At 37.7% G+C, this 18361-nt stretch overlaps 1 protein-coding gene across 2 annotated transcripts in view; it reads right to left on the minus strand.

The window, feature by feature from the left end:
• Window positions 1-578: 578 nt before the first annotated feature.
• PPP4R3A (protein phosphatase 4 regulatory subunit 3A) overlaps window positions 579-18361 on the minus strand; it is a 38162-nt gene continuing 20379 nt past the window's right edge. The window contains exons 5-15 of one of the 2 annotated variants that reach the window (XM_042944101.1): window positions 15433-15510; window positions 15235-15351; window positions 14691-14807; window positions 12671-12802; window positions 12467-12569; window positions 10628-10786; window positions 5001-5170; window positions 3737-3879; window positions 2967-3157; window positions 2369-2595; window positions 579-1310 (exon numbers count right to left, since the gene is read on the minus strand). In XM_042944101.1, coding sequence (XP_042800035.1) covers window positions 1200-1310; window positions 2369-2595; window positions 2967-3157; window positions 3737-3879; window positions 5001-5170; window positions 10628-10786; window positions 12467-12569; window positions 12671-12802; window positions 14691-14807; window positions 15235-15351; window positions 15433-15510 — 1548 coding nt within the window. In that variant the 3' untranslated portion in view covers window positions 579-1199. Of the gene's footprint in view, window positions 1311-2368; window positions 2596-2966; window positions 3158-3736; window positions 3880-5000; window positions 5171-10627; window positions 10787-12466; window positions 12570-12670; window positions 12803-14651; window positions 14808-15234; window positions 15352-15432; window positions 15511-18361 lie in introns of both variants that reach the window. The other variant, XM_042944100.1, reaches the window with a different exon arrangement.

Consider the following 18361-nt stretch of genomic DNA (forward strand, 5'->3'; position numbering starts at 1 on the left):
GGGAGTAGTTAAAAAAAAAGAAAAGAAAAGAAACATACAACTAATACAATTTCTCTTACTCTTCACTTTTCTTTTTATTATTCAAAAGTCAAATATGTTATTTTTAAATCATCCAGCCTCAATTTAGATTTAATGTACCGTCATTTTCCCAAGATATGAAATTTCAGAATCTCTTTGGAATACTAATTTCACGTTTCTAGGTTTAACAAAATGGTTGAAATTTTAAATTCCACTCTATTTCCCTGAATTCTCAAGACAGTTGCTGATGTAAATTTTAATATAAAATATTTAGTCACAAAATAGTATTGCTTTTGTATGCACATAGTTGTAAGATTACTTTGTTTTTGTCAATAAAAACTATACCATCTTTCATAAAACTCTAAACAAATTAAGAACTGTGATGTAGAACAAAAATTACACATGGTAAAACAGGTACCAGCACAACGTTAGGTTATATTACATCAAAAAAAGTTTTAATGGTCCCAAATATATATACTCAACAACTAAGCATACACTCAGGGGAGAAAAAAATCAAAAACAAAATGAAACCAAAAAATTATGACACAAATGACCACATCTAGAATTCCACTCAATCTTTAATCAAGTAGGGACAAATCCCCACTTTAAAAAAAAAAAAAAAAATCTGCAGTTTGAAGGGCAAAGGGAACAGATAAAAAAGAGGAAACTTTATATTCGCCCCTCCCCCAAAGAGGTTTTCCAAACCTGTTGTAGCTTGACTAAAATGCTCAGAATGTATGGTTTTAAAGGCAGGTCTCTTTATACAAAGAAACTGCTGGCATTCTTAACTAGTGAAGAATCAGGGCACAAGAGCCTATTCTTCTGAGTCTCAAACGTGGTCCGAGAAAGCATATTCTGATTGTAGCAACTGACCAGTCAATCCAGAGTTCCACTTACAAAACCCCTGCCCTGTTGGCTTTTTGTTTCCATTTCCTTCCCTGAGAAAAGGGCAATGTGTGGTCCAAGCTGGAGAGCTCAAAGGCTTAAGTCTTTCCCCTAAATGTATAATATCCCCTCCTCCTGCTCCATTGAATTGGCACTTGATGAGCAGAAGTCAAGTGTGGGAGGCTGATCTGGATCAGTCATTCACAAGAGACCACTGCTTTGTTGTGGATTTTGTAGGGGGGAGGGGTAGAGAACCAGTTTTCTCAACAGGTACTGATCAGAGGCAGTTGCCATTATTAGGACTCAAACTTTGCTTTCTTTGACAACGGTAGCGTGTCTTCCTTATCTTCATCCTCATCATCGTCTTCATCGTCATCAGGATAATCTACCAGACCCACGAGGCCTCCCTGTTCAGAAATAAGGTTTATTTATTTTTTTTTAAACTACATTTCCAGCACATATTTTAAGTCTAGGTAAAGGATACAGATTCCCCCCTCCCAATATACTGTGTGGTTACGGGAGATTAGATGCAACTGAAATTCACTGTATTTTCCCTAAGTTTTCCGTAATAAAATTTTTAGTCTATAATCCTAACAAATCACCCAGGAGATGGAATCAGTAATTACTGAATTGAAAAAATGTTTTAAAATTTAATAGTGCATTAACAAACTAGAGAAGATCAACAGACCAGGAGGGCAGACCATTAGAATTTTAGGAAAGGGAGTCTGCCTTTCCTTCCAGCTTCCTTTTAGACCCGTGCCTTCGCCAGAAACCACTGCAGCTCTATTTAGGAGCCTGTGGAAGAAGTCCCACTGCTCTGTGGTCCCTTCACTTCAGCATCTCTCAGATTCACTTCTTAGCCCTTAGGGGTCTCGTGCAATTGTCAAAGAAAAAACAACTGTGGGTGGGGCACTGTATTCCCGATTTAGATCAACGAATTCCACATGCCCCGTCTGCTAGTCCTGGGCAGCATAAGGTGGCCCAGGGAATAGGTTTTTATCCTAAGATTATGTCTTGTCCACATTTTTGGTGTTAAAATTTTGATCCTTTCTTATATGAAAAGAGATGATGGTTAATTCTTTTTTATAAACCTTGCTTGGAAAAATAGTGTTGGGAATGTCCAGGTATTTAATTATTTTTCTTCCACACAAGTCTTTATCTGGGTGTTAATTGGGAAAGTTGATAAAGAATAACTTTAAAATTTTGTGTATGTTTTGAAACAAATCTGAACCAGAGTTCTAAAATGCAAACCACCAAAATGATTTATTCAGACTTTGGTATTGGTCATAAAAACTTTCAGAAATTGCTCAAGTTCTGCATACATTCAGGTAGTAGTGGGAGAATTATTCATTCCCTCTAGCCTCAGAAAGGTTCGATCAGTTCCAAAAGACAGTACCCAAAGGAAATCTCAGTCAGTTACTGTTGAACCAGATTAAATGAGAAAGGCCTGGAAGTCAAAATGTACCTTGGTAGTAATAGCTGCCGTCTGAGATGTACTTTTAGGGACAGATCCAGGAGAGCCTGGAGATCCTGGGGATCCCGGGGATCCCGGTGAACCAGGCAGATTTGCTGCAGGTGACTGGCTGGTGAGATTAGTTTTTGTTCCACTAGAGAGGGAAAGCTTGAAACTTGGGCTCTGCCGACCAGAAAGATTCGTTTTCAGAAGCACCTCTTTTTCCTCACTTTCTTTTACTAAAAATAAGAATATTGTCAATAGTTGTCACCCGTACTTGTCTTTTTTTAATCCCCCCAAATGAGGTGGCACTAAACACAATTTCCTAGCTTACTCCTTTGCTGGGGGAAAACACATGTTCAACACGCTACGAGAAGGGATGAAACCTTCCTTCTGTATCCAGTGTTTCCACCCTTCCCGAAATAATCTAGTTCTCCTATTAAGAAAATTTAGTCCATGCTTTCACCCCCAGCCATTAAGTCACATTCTGTAAAGCAACTAAGTCTTTGAAATCTAGGTCACGACACAAAGTAGATACTCGTTTTCTCAAGAAAGAGAGAAAGAAACCAGGGTGGGAAAGCTGTCATTTTTGCCCAGCTTTTCAACATACATTTCTTCCTTTCCATGAATTTACTTATTGGATCCATAATATCATCATCGTTTTTAGTTTTGTCAGATGGAGACACGACAGCTTCACCATCTTCCATGTCATCTTCATCAGTGTTAAACCACATCTCCTCTTCGTCTTCTAGTGTCCTGGCGTCTCTTCGATACCTGTGATTCCTCAAAATGGACCGCATGCTAGGAGTAAAGAGAAGAAAGTAAACCGACTCCTCCGCAGACTCCTTTAGACAGTCTTCAAAGTGGGGCTCCGAATTAGACCGTCTTAACAGAGCAAGGAGAGAACAGATTTATACACAGGCTAATGAAGAACCAGACTCTACCCAACCAGATTTTTCATATATGATTGAAAAAGTCCACCATCTCTAGTATCATGGATCAGTTATTAAACTTGTTAACATCAGGAATTAATCCTAATTCATGGATTTTAAAATCTACCGTAAGTATGTGAACTCAGGCATTTAGAAAAATATACAAGATTTCTTAAGTAACTGCTAACAAAGTAATTCAAAGCAAATCAATGAAGCCCCACTGCCACATAAGTGTTGGGTTTTCTTTTTCACTATCTAGTCTGATAAATGCCTGAGGAAGAGTCCAAGACCAAGCCAATATCCACCTACACCTTCAGGGCAACATTCACGTTGGCCATTGCAGAAAACTACAACTCCCGCTTATCCCATCCCTCCCTCCCCCAGCCAGGCCAGAAAGAGGCACCACCGTCGAACTTGAATGAATAGATTAAAAAATGTAGGAATTTACCTGTCAAGTTTGGGATTATCTTGCCTTTCTCTTTGTTGTTCAAATCTCAGTTTTAATCCTTTAAATGTCTGTACATAATCTACGTCTTCCAGCGCTTTCCAGTAATTTTCAATTACATGAGCAGTTAATGATTTTATATCTTCCTACAGAAAAGAATTATAATGATGAAAACATACAATAGGAAAAGGTTACTTTTGCTGAGAGGAGGCTTAATTGTAGAGAATTCAATAACCTGCCCCAAACAGATGAACTTCATAAAATTATAAGCCAGTCTTAATCAAATGCTGAAAATGGGCATAACTGGCTATGCTACGTACCAAAGTGTCTCTGATTTTTGGTGTATCTCAGAATTAACGGGTCTTCCCCAAGTAAATGCCCAGGTCCCACCCCAGATGATTCTTAAATTTAAGTAAGTGTGGGGTGGGATCAGCACATCACAGAAAAGTGCTAGAGACAGATGGTGGTGATGGTTGCACAACAGTGTGAGCGCACTTAATGCCGATGAATTGTACACTTTTTAAAAAGGCAAATTTTGGGGGTTTCTGAGCAGCTCAGTTGGTTTCAACTCAGGTCATGAGCTGCGCGCATGCTCAAATATTTTTTTTAAAAAGGCAAATTCACATTATGTATGTTTCACCATAATTTTAAAGCATGTCACAGATAATTCTAACACACTGTTTGAGAACCACTAGTCTACTCTATTACTAAAGATTCAGAAGTCTGTAATGAAATTATTCTTTAAATTTTTTTTAACGTTTATTTTTGAGAAACAGAAACCGAGCACGAGTGGATGGGGGCAGAGAGGGAGGGAGACACAGAATCCGAAGCAGGCTCCCAGGCTCTGAGCTGTCAGCACAGAGTCCAACGTGGGGCTCAAACCCACGAACTGTGAGATCATGACCTGAGCTGACGTCGGCACTTAACCAACTGAGCCACCCAGGCACCCCTGAAATTGTTCTTTGAAAGTATATGGGGAAAAGTCACAATTCAGAAGCCCTCAAAGTTTTGGTGTGGTTTTTGTTAATTCTACTTTCTTAAAATGATTACCATGACAGTGTTAAATCAGTTGTCAAACTATCCTGTAAAGGATTCACAGCTGCTGAGAGACTGTATTACTTTGAACTGAATCCCCTACAAGCTTCCGGTTACATGGGTTTTCTTTTTAAAATTTTCTCCAAGTATCACCTCAAGCCACAATATCAATAATGCATATTCAGTATTCTCAATTAAAACCAAAATTCTAACTGGAAAATACAGAACCTACCACTCTAATAAATTCAAACATCTCTATAATGGCAGAGTTCATCAGATTGTAGCGGGATCCGTTGTTGAGAAACGCTTTGACAACTGGTTCGAACAAAAAACTTTTCATTATGTAGCGGTTGTAAAACTCATCTTTCAATCCAATAATCTTTCTCTTAAAACGAAGAGCACCTGAAACACAGAGGCATCGTTGTTCAAATTATATACCCCACTTCCATATTTTAGATTAAAAAAAAAACAAAAAAACCTGTGTAATAAATAATTCTTCGTGCAGTGTTAGGTTACCGCTTCCAGAAGTATGTACCTAAGGAACAGGGAATCACAAAAGGGTTACCAGAAAAACGTATTCTGGAAATAGTGTATGTCATGATAGAACACAAGTCTCAGAGAGTGGAAAAATTCTGGAACCTACTAATGACCAAAATGTACTTCACATCTAAAATAAGAGCTAAAACAGGGCTGACAAATGAATTAAGCTTTATACTAAAGATGAGAAAATTCTAAATATGTCCTTCTACAGTCACCTTGAAAACAACAGAAAAACCATTGTTTAATTAGGGCAATCCACGTATAATTTGATATTCATTATTTTTGGACACTCTTACTATTCTGCATCAGAGTTCTGGGTTTACGATGGTTGATCTGTCAATGTGTCAGGAGAACTACTATAAACCCACAAAACTCTGCACGACCCATAACTTGCCTTCCCATAATTTTGAAATAAATTTAGAGAATGTTGCTTTTAAAACGTGGTCCTCTAGGCTTATTGCAGCGAGTATGCTTTTTAACTTTTTTCCTAATTTTCCTTTTTACAATTAATTAGGCTTTAACTTACAGATTAAAAGGTATATTTACATCTTGAGGTATGGGGAGTTACTTAAGTCACCATTCGTCAAGATCCAAATATACTCAGACAGCTAGACAAACCCTCTTTACCTAAATGGAGTTTATCAGTAAGTTAATGCCCCAGTTATTGTAAACAGTTCAAAAAAGCATACTCACTTCATGCAGTCACATCGTCTTCGGTTGGCAAGATTAATTATTGTGTTTGTATTTTGGTTTCTTTGGAGATCATGGAAGTGGCTCGTTAAATTGCCAATTTGTTATTAATCAAGTCCTTCATGAGCAGGTAGCCAGGCAACCATGCTGACACGGTTTCTGGGTGGGAAGGCAGAGGAGTAAAGCAGCTCAATTTTTCTTTAGTTGGCAGAAAAGAGGTCCACAAGTGAATGCCCATTTAGGTACAAGCTGGTTATAAACTGCCTTAACAATGCAACTTATTGAAGAGTGTCTCTTTCTAAAGTGACACTCTGGGCAGGGAATTTCAAAATAATTTATAGAAGAGTAACTGCATTTTTTTTCAACTACTGAATTATTTTCAAATACAAAAGCATGGTGAAATTAAGACATTTTAAACAGTAAGAGGCACCTGTGTGTTAAGTCAAGCCTAACAAGGGTTTATTTTCCCAAAACAGTGATTTTAGAGTTTGGTTTTTTTGTGATGTCACTTGACAAAGGAACTTCGTGAGGCAGTTCCATTTGTCAGAATAAAAAACAATCCATTGGAGCTCAGGCCAGATGTTCAGTTTTTAGTAATTAAGGCACGAGCTAATGTTTCAAGAATTAGTACTCTGAACTCTGCAGGCTTTGTGGAGACTTGTGTCCTACCATCACACACACTAGCTGCACCCTGTGGTCTGCGTGCGGTTCCTAGGTAATTGGTAAGAAACTCCCTTCCTAGAATTCACTAAGACCGAGGTGTGCAGTGGGACCACTATTTCCTCAAGAGCAGTTCTGTCCAGAAACTGCTGGTGTAGATGGAGGACGGTTCTACTGGTCTTGGTTTTGTTCCTCCTTTCCATTTGCCCTCATTTATTTATATCCAGAAGTGGGTCACGTCCACTCAAAGTCTTCCCCGAAAGCAAACCTGCATCGAGAGTATCCAACCACTACTTGCCGTTGAATAAAGGTTGCTTTCAAAAATTTACCAGTGAGTTCTATCAAGTCAAGTTGCTCAGAGTAAATTCGAGAAAGCTTCTGGGAGAGGCCACAGTGGCATAACTGGAGGACTTTCGATGTAAAGTGCACTCTGCTTCCATGCTTCCCTCTAAACTTTCTCAACATTCCAGGAATCTCTGGTGCTTCGTTTCAATCATCTCTAAAGTCATTCCTCTTTACCTCACACAACGGGAGATTTCCTGTCACAAGTTGAGACTTTTTGCCTCATATGTAACTAATGATGGCCAAATAAAGCATCTACAGTACCATTTTCATTTCATTCCTTTTATAGATGTCCACATTTTTAACAAAAAAACTAGACATGAACCCTGAAAAACCAAGGAAATGAAGACTGATAAAACTGCTCTATGTATATATCTAACCTATAAAGGCCTAAATTGTGAAAGGACTGCTGGTCTCCCCTACAGAACCGATTTGTTGGCTTTAGGATAAAAGCCTTCTAATAAGCAGTGGATATTAAAAAAAAAAAAAAAAAAAAAAGGCAAGTTCGGTGAAGTTCCCAACTTGTTTACATTTAACCACTCATTCATTACCTGCTGTCCTTATAATGTGGCGTCTAAATTCACCTGTAATGAACACTGTACCTAACGTTTTCTTTCAGTGTGATGTTAGCAGACTGAAAACGTTCTACCTCTCCTCAAACTTATACTTCGTTCTTTAAGAAATCCTCGATCAAAAACTCCTACTCTATACTCTACAGCCAGTCCTCGAGTGCTTATTCCTTATGACTGGCATCCTCTTCCAGAAACTACTCATGTTCTCAATCTGGGAAGACAGCCACACGGAGAATAATGTGAGAGTGAGTTAGGTTTAATGCTAACTCCGTTTGGAAAATGCAAAGAATAAAGCATAACTAAGATTTTCCTCCAATATAAACCTTCCCTGAAATGAAATCTCTTCATAGTTCTCATTAAATGTTGAGACCTTTTCTTGATGATACTGCAAGCAAAATAATGAGATCAAGAACTGCGAGCCAAAAGCCTTTTTTATCCCTCTCCTGCCACTCTCCCGCTGGACTCGTGTGTTCTACCTACCCCAGACCGTTAACATGCCACACTTTCCCCACATCTGCACATTAGCCGTGTGTTCAGCCAAGCATGTCGCATTCTCCCATGACCAGTACAACCCAGTTGACCTCTTTTGCAAAATTTTCCTGATCTGACTCATTCGTGGAGAATAAATTCTTTCCACTATGCTTCCAAACACACCTCGATATAGTACTTAGGGCATTGTATTTTGATGGTTACAGGACTATCTCCTCATGAACTCTGATCCCTTTGACAGCTGAGTCCAGGTCTTAATCATCTTCATTTTCTTTGTACCAGGTATTTAGCATACTTCATCAAGTCTAAGATGCCACTGATTACAAGAAACTTTTCCTACTCTAAGAAAACCAAACCAACCAAACTATCATTCACAACAACATGCCATTAATTTTAAGACTCACCTTGATCTCACAGATGACAAATGTCTAAAGTGCAGAGCTTAGTACTGACAAAATAGGATAGTAGGTACTTGATACATTTATTGAAATAAATGATCAACATACTCATTTATTTAGTTTTTCCATTCTGTCCTAAACTGCCTTTCCCCGCACTTGAACAAAACCTTCTATTCTAACACGAAAGAAGTGTTCATTATGAATTCACTCTCAATTTAGTCAGGGGGCTCTCACTTTTGCTGTGGTTGGTATAGAAGGAAAGTGAATGAGTTTAAAAAGCCCTTCTTTTGCAAATGCTGAGCTCATGGATAGTACATTAGTAAGGCAGGACTGAAATAATGCATTTGTTTTTTTTGTTGTCCCATTTATTTTTTTGTTGTTCTTAGCAGTCTAGATTAATGCCACACATGCTCCGTGTTACCTTTGGCTGAAAAAGTTTACCAAGGGTAGCATCAAAGTTTCTGGACAATCAACAGAAACTAATTTCACTAAATATCTGAAAGTTGAAAAATGAAAATATACTATGACTACGTGTAGTCTCAGTCCATACTGCTGTGTGTACATTGGCCCGAAAAACTAAGTCAACTATAGCAGTTACCCTGATAAAAATGTTTAATGTTTTTAGAAGGAAATCTACTTCTACTTACTTTATTTTTTTTTCTTAATTTTTTTAATGTTTTTTTATTTTTGAGACAGAGAGACAAGAGCATGAATGGGGGAGGGTCAGAGAGAGGGAGATACAGAATTTGCAACAGGCTCCAGGCTCTGAGCTGTCAGCACTGAGCCCGACATGGGGCTTGAACTCACGGACCGCGAGATCACGACCTGAGCTGAAGTCGGCCGCTTAACCGACTGAGCCACCCAGGCGCCCCTCTACTTACTACTTTAAAGATAAAATACTGTAGAGCAAATCAACATCAGACACATCCTTATAAAAATAATGTTCTTATAATGTTAAGGATATTTTAAAAATCCATTAAGTAAAAAAATTGTAAAAGAAGTTAAAAAAAATAGCAAAAAATGGATATATGTGTATATACATATATTCAGGCCTTCAATTAGTGAATGACTGTGATGCCTTTAAACAATGACAAAACAACCAAACTTACCCATAAAAACCAAAAGACAAATTACCAGCAGACATTTTATCGAGCCTCTAAGGTACCCCCACATTGGTCTGTCAACTTACCAAAGGCTGGCTGCTACATGATCAAGTACATTCTCAAATAACCTATTTGCAATTCTGAAACATGTTTTATTTCAACAAATAGGGCCTTAACACAGTTAAGTTTTGAAAAACGGGTACAACTAAGAACAATCCATGTGTTGCTCTAAGAGAGCTGACAAACTTTTCCCATAAAGGTTTACAAGTCCACATTTTAGGCTTTATTAAGCCACATATGTATGGCGTCTGTAGCTTTTTTTTTTTTTTCTTTAACAACCCTTTAAAAAACATGAAAACCACTTTTCAGCTTGTAAGTTGTGCAAAAATAGACCACAGCCTGGATCTGGTCACCTCTGAAGTCTGCCCCTCTTGCTCTGAATTGTCAGAGGTAATAAAATGTTATACTGTCCGGCACTGGTTGTTGTATGTAAAGTGATGAATCACGATATATACACTGTATGTTAGCTAATCTGACAATAAATTATATGTTCAAAAAAATGTTATATTGTCAAATAGAAATAAACATGAGAAAAAAGTATGTGTGCAGTCAATGAATGGACCATCTACAGACATTTGTGCTGGGCATTTTGTAACTCGGAATGTGTTTTAGGAAGTCAGTGCTGTTAGCTATCAATTTCCAAATTACAAAAATATTCTTCATGATTTAGTGTGAGACCCAGGAACGCCTAATTTATAATTAGTAATGCAGTCCTAAAAAAGTTACGGAGGTAAAATGATCTAAGGTGCCATTTTAATAATGGAATACTTTAATATGAATTTTGTAGATGCACACCAACCCCTTTGCTTATATAACTGAGAAATATGCAAATGAGGAAAATCATCTCAAAATGTGGTGAAATTATATAATCAGTGTAGTTTCCTATTAGAATGTAGGTCTCTTGACCTGAAATCCATGATCTTTTCCTAGGCAGTTAAGACCCAAAGGTACCAACAACATGATAATATATCAATGATAAATAATTCCACCAGAAGTAACACTTACATAATGCCAAGAAAGCATGCTTTGAGGCCATAAGAACTAGCACTCTCCGGAGGATGTCCTTATTAATAATGTAGTTCTTTATGTGGTAGGTATGGTGCTCCACACAAAATGTTAACAACTCCAGTACAAGCGCCAACAACTGGGCAGTCTGAAAATCATCTAAAAACAAAACACAATTGTATTTAATGACCAATATTCTTTTCCTTTCCAAATGTAAGTATCTAAACTCCAATCAAGTAAAATCCTATCAATCCAAAATTTTATTTTTTATATGTTTATTTACTTGGGGGGGGGGGGGCGGTGGTGGATAGAGAGAGAATCCCAAGCAGGCTTCCAGCTGTCAGCGCAGAGCTCAACACGGGGCTTGACCTGACAAACCGTTGAGATTGTGATCTGAGCTGAAATCAAGTCAGATGCTTAACCAACTGAGCCACCCAGGTGCCCCAACCCCAAATTTCAAGTTAAGGAAAAGGGAACAAACAATGGATTCCTATCCTACCTAATGTGCCAAGAACCGTGCTTTACATTTTCTTCAGCAACTCTAAGAGGAATTTGTTTCACAAAACCCAAGTATGAACAGCAAGGCAGAGATGAGACCTGAATCTATTAGATCTGCTTTATTCCAAGGTGCAAGAATGCTCTACCATGTCTTAACACATCCCTCATAGGATGGACAGTACACATGGCACAGGAGGGCTTGAAAGATACCATCTGGTCTTTGGTGGAATTATTCTCTCTGCTCCTATGATTCCAATGTGTTTTGTGGCTCCTTTATTACACAGGATGAATCCACACTGAGTTACAATCGTTGGCTTATCTTTCTTTCTCACCAGGCAGAAGGCTTCTGGAAGTATTTTACTTACTTTTTTCATTTCCCCCATTTAGCCCCTAAAGATTATATACAGCACAGTGCCTTCCACACAACAGGTTTTTAATAAATGTTTAAAGAACTAAATAAATGTGTTTGGAAAAAAGCCTTAAGCTTTACCTAGTACAAATAAAGTAGACAGAAAAATGAATTATCACGGTTCCCAGACTTAATCCTAGAGTCACAAAAAACTAAATTTAACATTTATTTTCTAAGCGGTATGTAAGTTATATTGTACTGATAATTCATCGAGAACAAAATCATCTTCTCGAAACATCAATAAAGGATTTCCCTTGAACATCCTAAAACTACTCTCTGGGGGCACCTGGGTGGCTCAGTCAGTTGAGTGTCCGACTTTGGCTCAGGTCATGATCTCACAGTTTGTGAGTTCGAGCCCCGCGTCGGGCTCTGTGGTGACAGCTCAGAGCCTGGAGCCTGCTTCCAATTCTGTGTCTCCCTGTCTCTCTGCACCTCCCCTGCTCATGCTCTGTCTCTCTCTCTCTCAAAAATAAACATTAAAAAAAAAAAATTAAAAAAACCCACTCTCTGAAATACACACACGCAAGCTAAAGGAATGAAATGCAGAAATAATGAGTCATCAGTATATGAATAATCCCCCATGGAAAGAAAGAGTTTAATAGTGAGCACAGCCTTGCTCTGCACATCTGGAGTGCAAATAACAAAATTACTTTTTTCATAATTACTTCCTTCTATTTTTTTTAACCTATGTAAATAAAAATAAAAAAATATGAATATTGCCTTAAAAACTTTTAAAATTCTGAAAGCAACAATTATCTCCTATTATGTTTTATTGTCTTCAATTATAGCACTTTTAAAGAAATTTTACCTTGAGCACCTTTTTTGAAAATGTATCCAAATGACTTGAACTTTTAAAGACTATTACTCTACATCAACTCTGAATTTCAGAATTCAAGAACAAAGAACTTCACTACCAACCTGCATTATCTTACCTTTGCTGGGTTTGTCTTCTGTTGTATTTGCCAGTAAAGGAGCAGTGAGGACATGCATACAGTGCTTATAAAAGAAACCCAGAAACTCAGTCTTCTCTGTTTTCTAAGGAATCAAAAACACTTCCATGAACTTTAACGGCATTGGTTCCTACCAGCAATAAACAATATACTAGTATGAAAATGAGAAAAATGCCTGTGGCTTACGTTGGCAGTAGCTAACATGTTCTCTGGGTCAACTAAAGTTCGAAGCAGGCCCATAAGTTGGACTGCTCCTCCAAGTTCAGGGTCTGTATCACAAATCATATGTTCTATAATGAGGTTGATGAGCAAAATATCCTGGTGAGAAAAGTACATACAATAAGGATCACTTACTATGAATGGGAATGTAAAAGCACACACTATGACACGTTACAGCATTATACTAGCTGCCTTGTTAACTGCAAACAAAAGAAATGACTAACTTCTTTAACAGGATATACGGCAGTGTTTCCCTCAAGCACGCTACAGGCACATTTACACTAAGTAGTACAGAAAAGAAAGTCTCTTTCTTTCTCTCTGATCTTTAAATCCCTTCGATTAAGGCAAACACAAAGTTCATTTGGTGCCAGGAGAGCTTTGTACTTCTTGATAACAAAATTTCCCTTCTGAAGACAGCTAATGGGCTTTCAGTTTAATAGTAAGAATATTTAGCTAGAATTTACAGCATTGTTCTATTTTCACTGCATTTCTATAGATTCCTTCTACTTATGGCAAATGATATCTGTATGTGTTCTCCATTTATGGAAATGATACAAAATTTCCATTTAAAATAAATTTAGTTGGTACCTAAATGTGTGAAGTTAGAAGAAACAAGATTATGGTATTTAGATAGCATAGAGAACAAATGTATTATAATGATTCCCAATGTCAATGAAAACGGATTGCTAGTTTTCCCGAAGCTCTATGACTGCAGTTCCTAGCCCAAGGAGTAAAATAAAAACAGAGAGGGATTCAGTGAGGAAATCTCTGCTCTTGCCTGTATATTCAGCAGTAGGATGGACATAAAGATCGAAATTGGGAATTAAGAGGCCTACTGCATGAAAGTGACATACTAAATTAATGTATGTGCAACTAGTGAGTTTCAGGGCCAACAAGAATAATAGCCTTTATTTTTAATAATACAGGTATTTTGGTTTTCTGGATAGGACTACTTATAAAAGAAAAATGTGACATAACATTTAACGGTCCAAACTGGTACTTTTCTACACTTACCCTGGTACTACGATTAAAAAACAAACAAACAAAAAGACCAACCCTTAAATACAGAAAATGACTAGGCATTCAACTTCATTTTGACATTTTATTTAAGACTTTTTAAAAAAGTAAAATCTATTTTCTCAATTTGTAAAAAATGCAAGAGTTCTGCATAGATTTTTTTTTTTCCTAAATGCCTCCCTCCCCTTTCAAGATGCAGTTGAGGGCAAAACATATTAGTTTATTTTTAGAAGTCACTTCTAAAATTTTATGGGAGCAGGAAGAAAAAAAATTCAGAATCATTGGATCAAATATCTAAGAATAAAACAGAAGAGCACACACATTTGGGGCTGCTGCATACGCCATATAGCACACTCCAGGAGCACGCTTCACACTCCAGATTCTCTCACTTTAAAATGGACGTATGTGTGTGTGTGTGTGTGTGTGCGTGTGTGTGTGTGTGTGAGAGAGAGAGAGAGAGAGAGAGAGAGAGAGAGAGAGAGTGAGTAAACAAGGCCACAGCTCGTTCCCTAATGGTCAGGCAGTAAAGAAAGTACCCTAAATACTTTTCCAAGGGACTGTGCTTCCTTTCTTCACTCCTGGTGTTTTTGAGAATCTATCCCTAGCAAAGCCAATGTTTTCCTAGGGAAGTTACTTATAATTCCACATACAGAAGAACAATTTATTGATTAACGATTCAAATAAGATAGCATATCAAGTTAATGACAGAATTAAGAAATGTGATCTCAAAAATTTAAAAAGAAACTTAAGGTGAGCATTAACAAATAACTGCTGTATAAACTAAGGAGCCAATTTAGGGGAAGAAAAAGCCATGTGTATTATGGCTACACTTTTCCCAAATATTAGCTATTTGAATCTTTAAAAATAAATAGTAAATACAGTTACAGCTCCCCATGTACAAATACTTACTGTTAGCGCAAATAATATTTACCTTGTTGGTTATTTTTTGCTCTGTTAACTTCTTACTTACATCATCATTCTGTTGTGCCTCCTGCATGACAAACTCTCGTACCATGGATGGATTATATTCAACCAAGTATGAGAATATATCAGTAGCAGCACTTCGCACCTGTGTATCATCCATGCCCTGCAGATAAAAAGCACTTATTTCTCCTAGAATTATAAAAATATGGAACTTACAGCTACGTAAACCCAAAACCTAACAAATTATAAGAAAACAATGCAGTAAGAAAGAGGTCAAGGTAATTTGGCACGTAAAACCTGTTCTGTGGATAAAGTTATACTTTCTTTTATTCCTGTTTACTTTTCTTCTGTAACATTTCAACGGGCTGCAAATTTAACAATTTATTTAAAAATACGGAAAATTCCTGAGTATTCTTTCAATAAGGTTTAAGGACTCTTCTCTACCACTAGAATTTCATAGTTTTTACCGTATGTAATAATACACAGCTAATATTAAATCTTGGCTATAACCAAATAATTGCATGTAACATAAAAATATATTATCTTTGTGGATTAAAAATATAATGGAAATTACACAGAAACAAACTTACAAGGATGACTTCTAAAGCTGGTAATATGCCCATGTTTGACAAAGTCTTGAAAAAAGCATCTCTGTTTTGAGGTTGAAGCGTTTGGGAAAATGCACAAAATTCTTTTAAAAAGTTAACCTAGAAGAAGGGAAAGGACAAGTGAATATAAAAGATCTGTCGTTTTAGTTTTGTGCCTTTCATAAGTATCAAATTTCTTACCAATTCCTGTCTCTTTTCCTCATCTGTTGCTTCATCTGTTAGTTGTGCAAACAAATCTGTCAGAAATTTTTCATCTTCCTGTTAAATCAAAGGACAAATTTATGCTAATGGTAAGAGTATATTAAAACATAATTTTCAGATACTAGAGAAGGTACAAACTCAGTAACTGGAAAAAGGAAAGATGGTATTGGCAACGGTACTCTTTAAAAAGAGAGAAGGAGAAACCAAACTATTAAAGGAGAAACTGGGGATTTATAAAGGAAAATTATTCTTTATATTTGGGCAAGGCTTTAATTTCCTAAGCCTATTTAAGGGCCACCGTGTGCATATTTTAGGCTTTGTGGACCATATGGTCCCCGCCACGAGCATTTAACTCTGTTGTTATAGTAAGAAGCAGCCGTAAACAATATGTAAATGAGCGTGGCTGTGTTCAAATAAAATTGACTTCTAAAAAAGGATATGGGCTATAGTTCGCAACCCCCTCATTTACACAGGATTTTAAAACCTTACCTTTAGAGGGTAAGGTTCTACAACCTCTCAAATGAAGGTAAAAATTAAGAAAAGCTTCCTTTGGGGTGCCTGGGTGGTTCATGTGGTTGAGCATTCCATCTTCATTCAGCTCAGGTCATGATCCTACGGTCTGTGGGTTCAAGCCCATGTCGGCTCTCTGCTGTCAGCACAGAGACCACTTCAGATCCTATCCCTCCCTCTTTGCCCCTCCCCTGCTCACATTCCCATGCTCTCTCGCTCAAAAATAAAACATTTTAAAAATGTATTTTAAAAACAAAATTGTTTTAAAGCTTTATTTATTTTTGTGAGAGAGACAGTGTTGTGAGCAGGGGAAAAACAGAGAGGGAGACACAATATCCGAAGCAGGCTCCAGGCTCCGAGCTGTCAGCACAGAGCCTGATGTGGGGCTTGAACCCACAAACCACGAGATCATGACCTGAGCCGAAGCTGGATGCTTAACCGACTGAGCCACCCAGGCGCCCCTCCATCACTATTTTTCACTAAGATTTTATTATACTTTGGGGCACTGGGGTGGCTCAGTCAGTTAAGCGTCCGATTCTTGGTTTCACCTCAGGGCATGATCTCATGGTTTGTGGGTCTGAGCCCCACATTGGGCTCCATAGCTAGCAGCACAGAGCCTGCTTGGGATTCTCTCTTCCTATCTCTACCCCTCATGCTGTCTCTGTCTCCCTCAAAATAAACTTAAAATATCTATATCGATATAAAAAATTTTGTTATACTTTAATTCCATACTACCTCAGCTAGTGTTAGATTCAATCACTACTTCAGCCCTACAGACATGCCTAAGTTAAAAATATATACTTAGTACGTATGTATAGATATATGCATATGTGTGTATGTAATCTCCCACTAGAATATAAACTCCATAGTCTCTGTTGTACGTGCTCAGGAAACATTTTCTGTGATATTAGACTGGTTAATCCTACCTTTACTTTTTCTAAAATATACAAACAGACCATACCTCAAGTGGCACCCAAATTCAAGACACATCCCAGATATAACATATCCCACCAAGTGGAAGTCAAATGATTGAAAACGATTCTCTCAATTGCTCTATTTGGGGATACAGAAGTTCAGAGAATAAGAATGTTTAAAAAAAAAAAATGTTTAATATGGGGTGCCTGGGTGGCTCAGTTGGTTGAGCGTCCGACTTCAGCTCAGGTCAGGATCTCGCAGTTTGTGAGTTCGAGCCCTGCATCAGGGCTCCGTGCTGACAGCTCAGAGCCTGGAGCCCGTTTCGGATTCTGTGTCTCCCTCTCTCTGCCCCTTCCCCGCTCATGCTCTCTCAAAAATGAATAAACATTAAAAAAAAATTTTTTTTTAAATATTTAATGTTACACAGAGCAGTTAAGAGTAAGGGGAGAATATGATTGTGTACATAAGGTGGGTAGAACCTGGTTTAAATTATATCTCAATCACCCTTTTCAAAATTTATAAAATTCTTTCCTTCGTACCAGCACTTTGGATCTAAGTGGCTCCGCATCATGAGACACAAAACTACAGCATTGGCAGCCAAGATTTTGCAAAGCATACTGTAGGGAAACAGACTCAATAACTTGAAATTACTCATACTTAATGAATAAAACTGGCATCTCACAGGTATGAAGACCAAGAAAACACAGAAGTGACAAATCCCTGCATAACAAAATGAGAATCATGTGAAGCTAAAGGAAAAGACCAGAAGCACTCAGGACTATCAAGGAAACCAGAACAGAGGCTCCAGTAAAAACTAGATGCTTATCAAAGAACAAATAGAAATTGGTACTGGAACCTTCTCCCTGTTCTATATCAATCACAATACACTGTACAGAGATTACTATTGTCCTTTACTGTATTGACTGTATTATTTGTTTAAATGTCTCTCTTAAAAAGAATGGAGAACATGTCAAATCAGTCAACATGAACTGGAATTATTCCTAGCTCCAGGACAGCGGTGTTGGTAAAATGACTTTTCTATTTGGGACGCCTGGGTGGCTCAGTCGGTTAAGCGTCCAACTTTGGCTCAGGTCATGATCTCAGTTTGTGAGTTCGACCCCCGCATCGGATTCTGTGCTGACAGCTCAGAGCCTAGAGCCTAAACTTTGGATTCTGTCTCCTTCTCTCTCTGCCCCTCCCCACTTGTGCTCTGTCTCTCAAAAATAAATAAAAATGAAAAAAAAAAAAAAAAAAAAAGACTTTACCGACATTTATTTGCCTCCTTTAACAAAACCAGGTTTCAATTATTTGTAGATCTGAGGTAAAGTCTTAGACCTTTCAAGTCATATCATCTGTCTGTTATTCTTACAATATCATGGGCATCAAAGAAACAAAAAACATGGCAGGTGCACAAATCACAGAACTTTGTGCATAGCGCAAAGATTTATCTCGGTTAGACTAGACTAATTCCTACACTATAGGA

This window comes from Panthera leo, chromosome B3 (assembly GCF_018350215.1).
Source record: "Panthera leo isolate Ple1 chromosome B3, P.leo_Ple1_pat1.1, whole genome shotgun sequence".
Lineage (NCBI taxonomy): Eukaryota > Metazoa > Chordata > Mammalia > Carnivora > Felidae > Panthera > Panthera leo.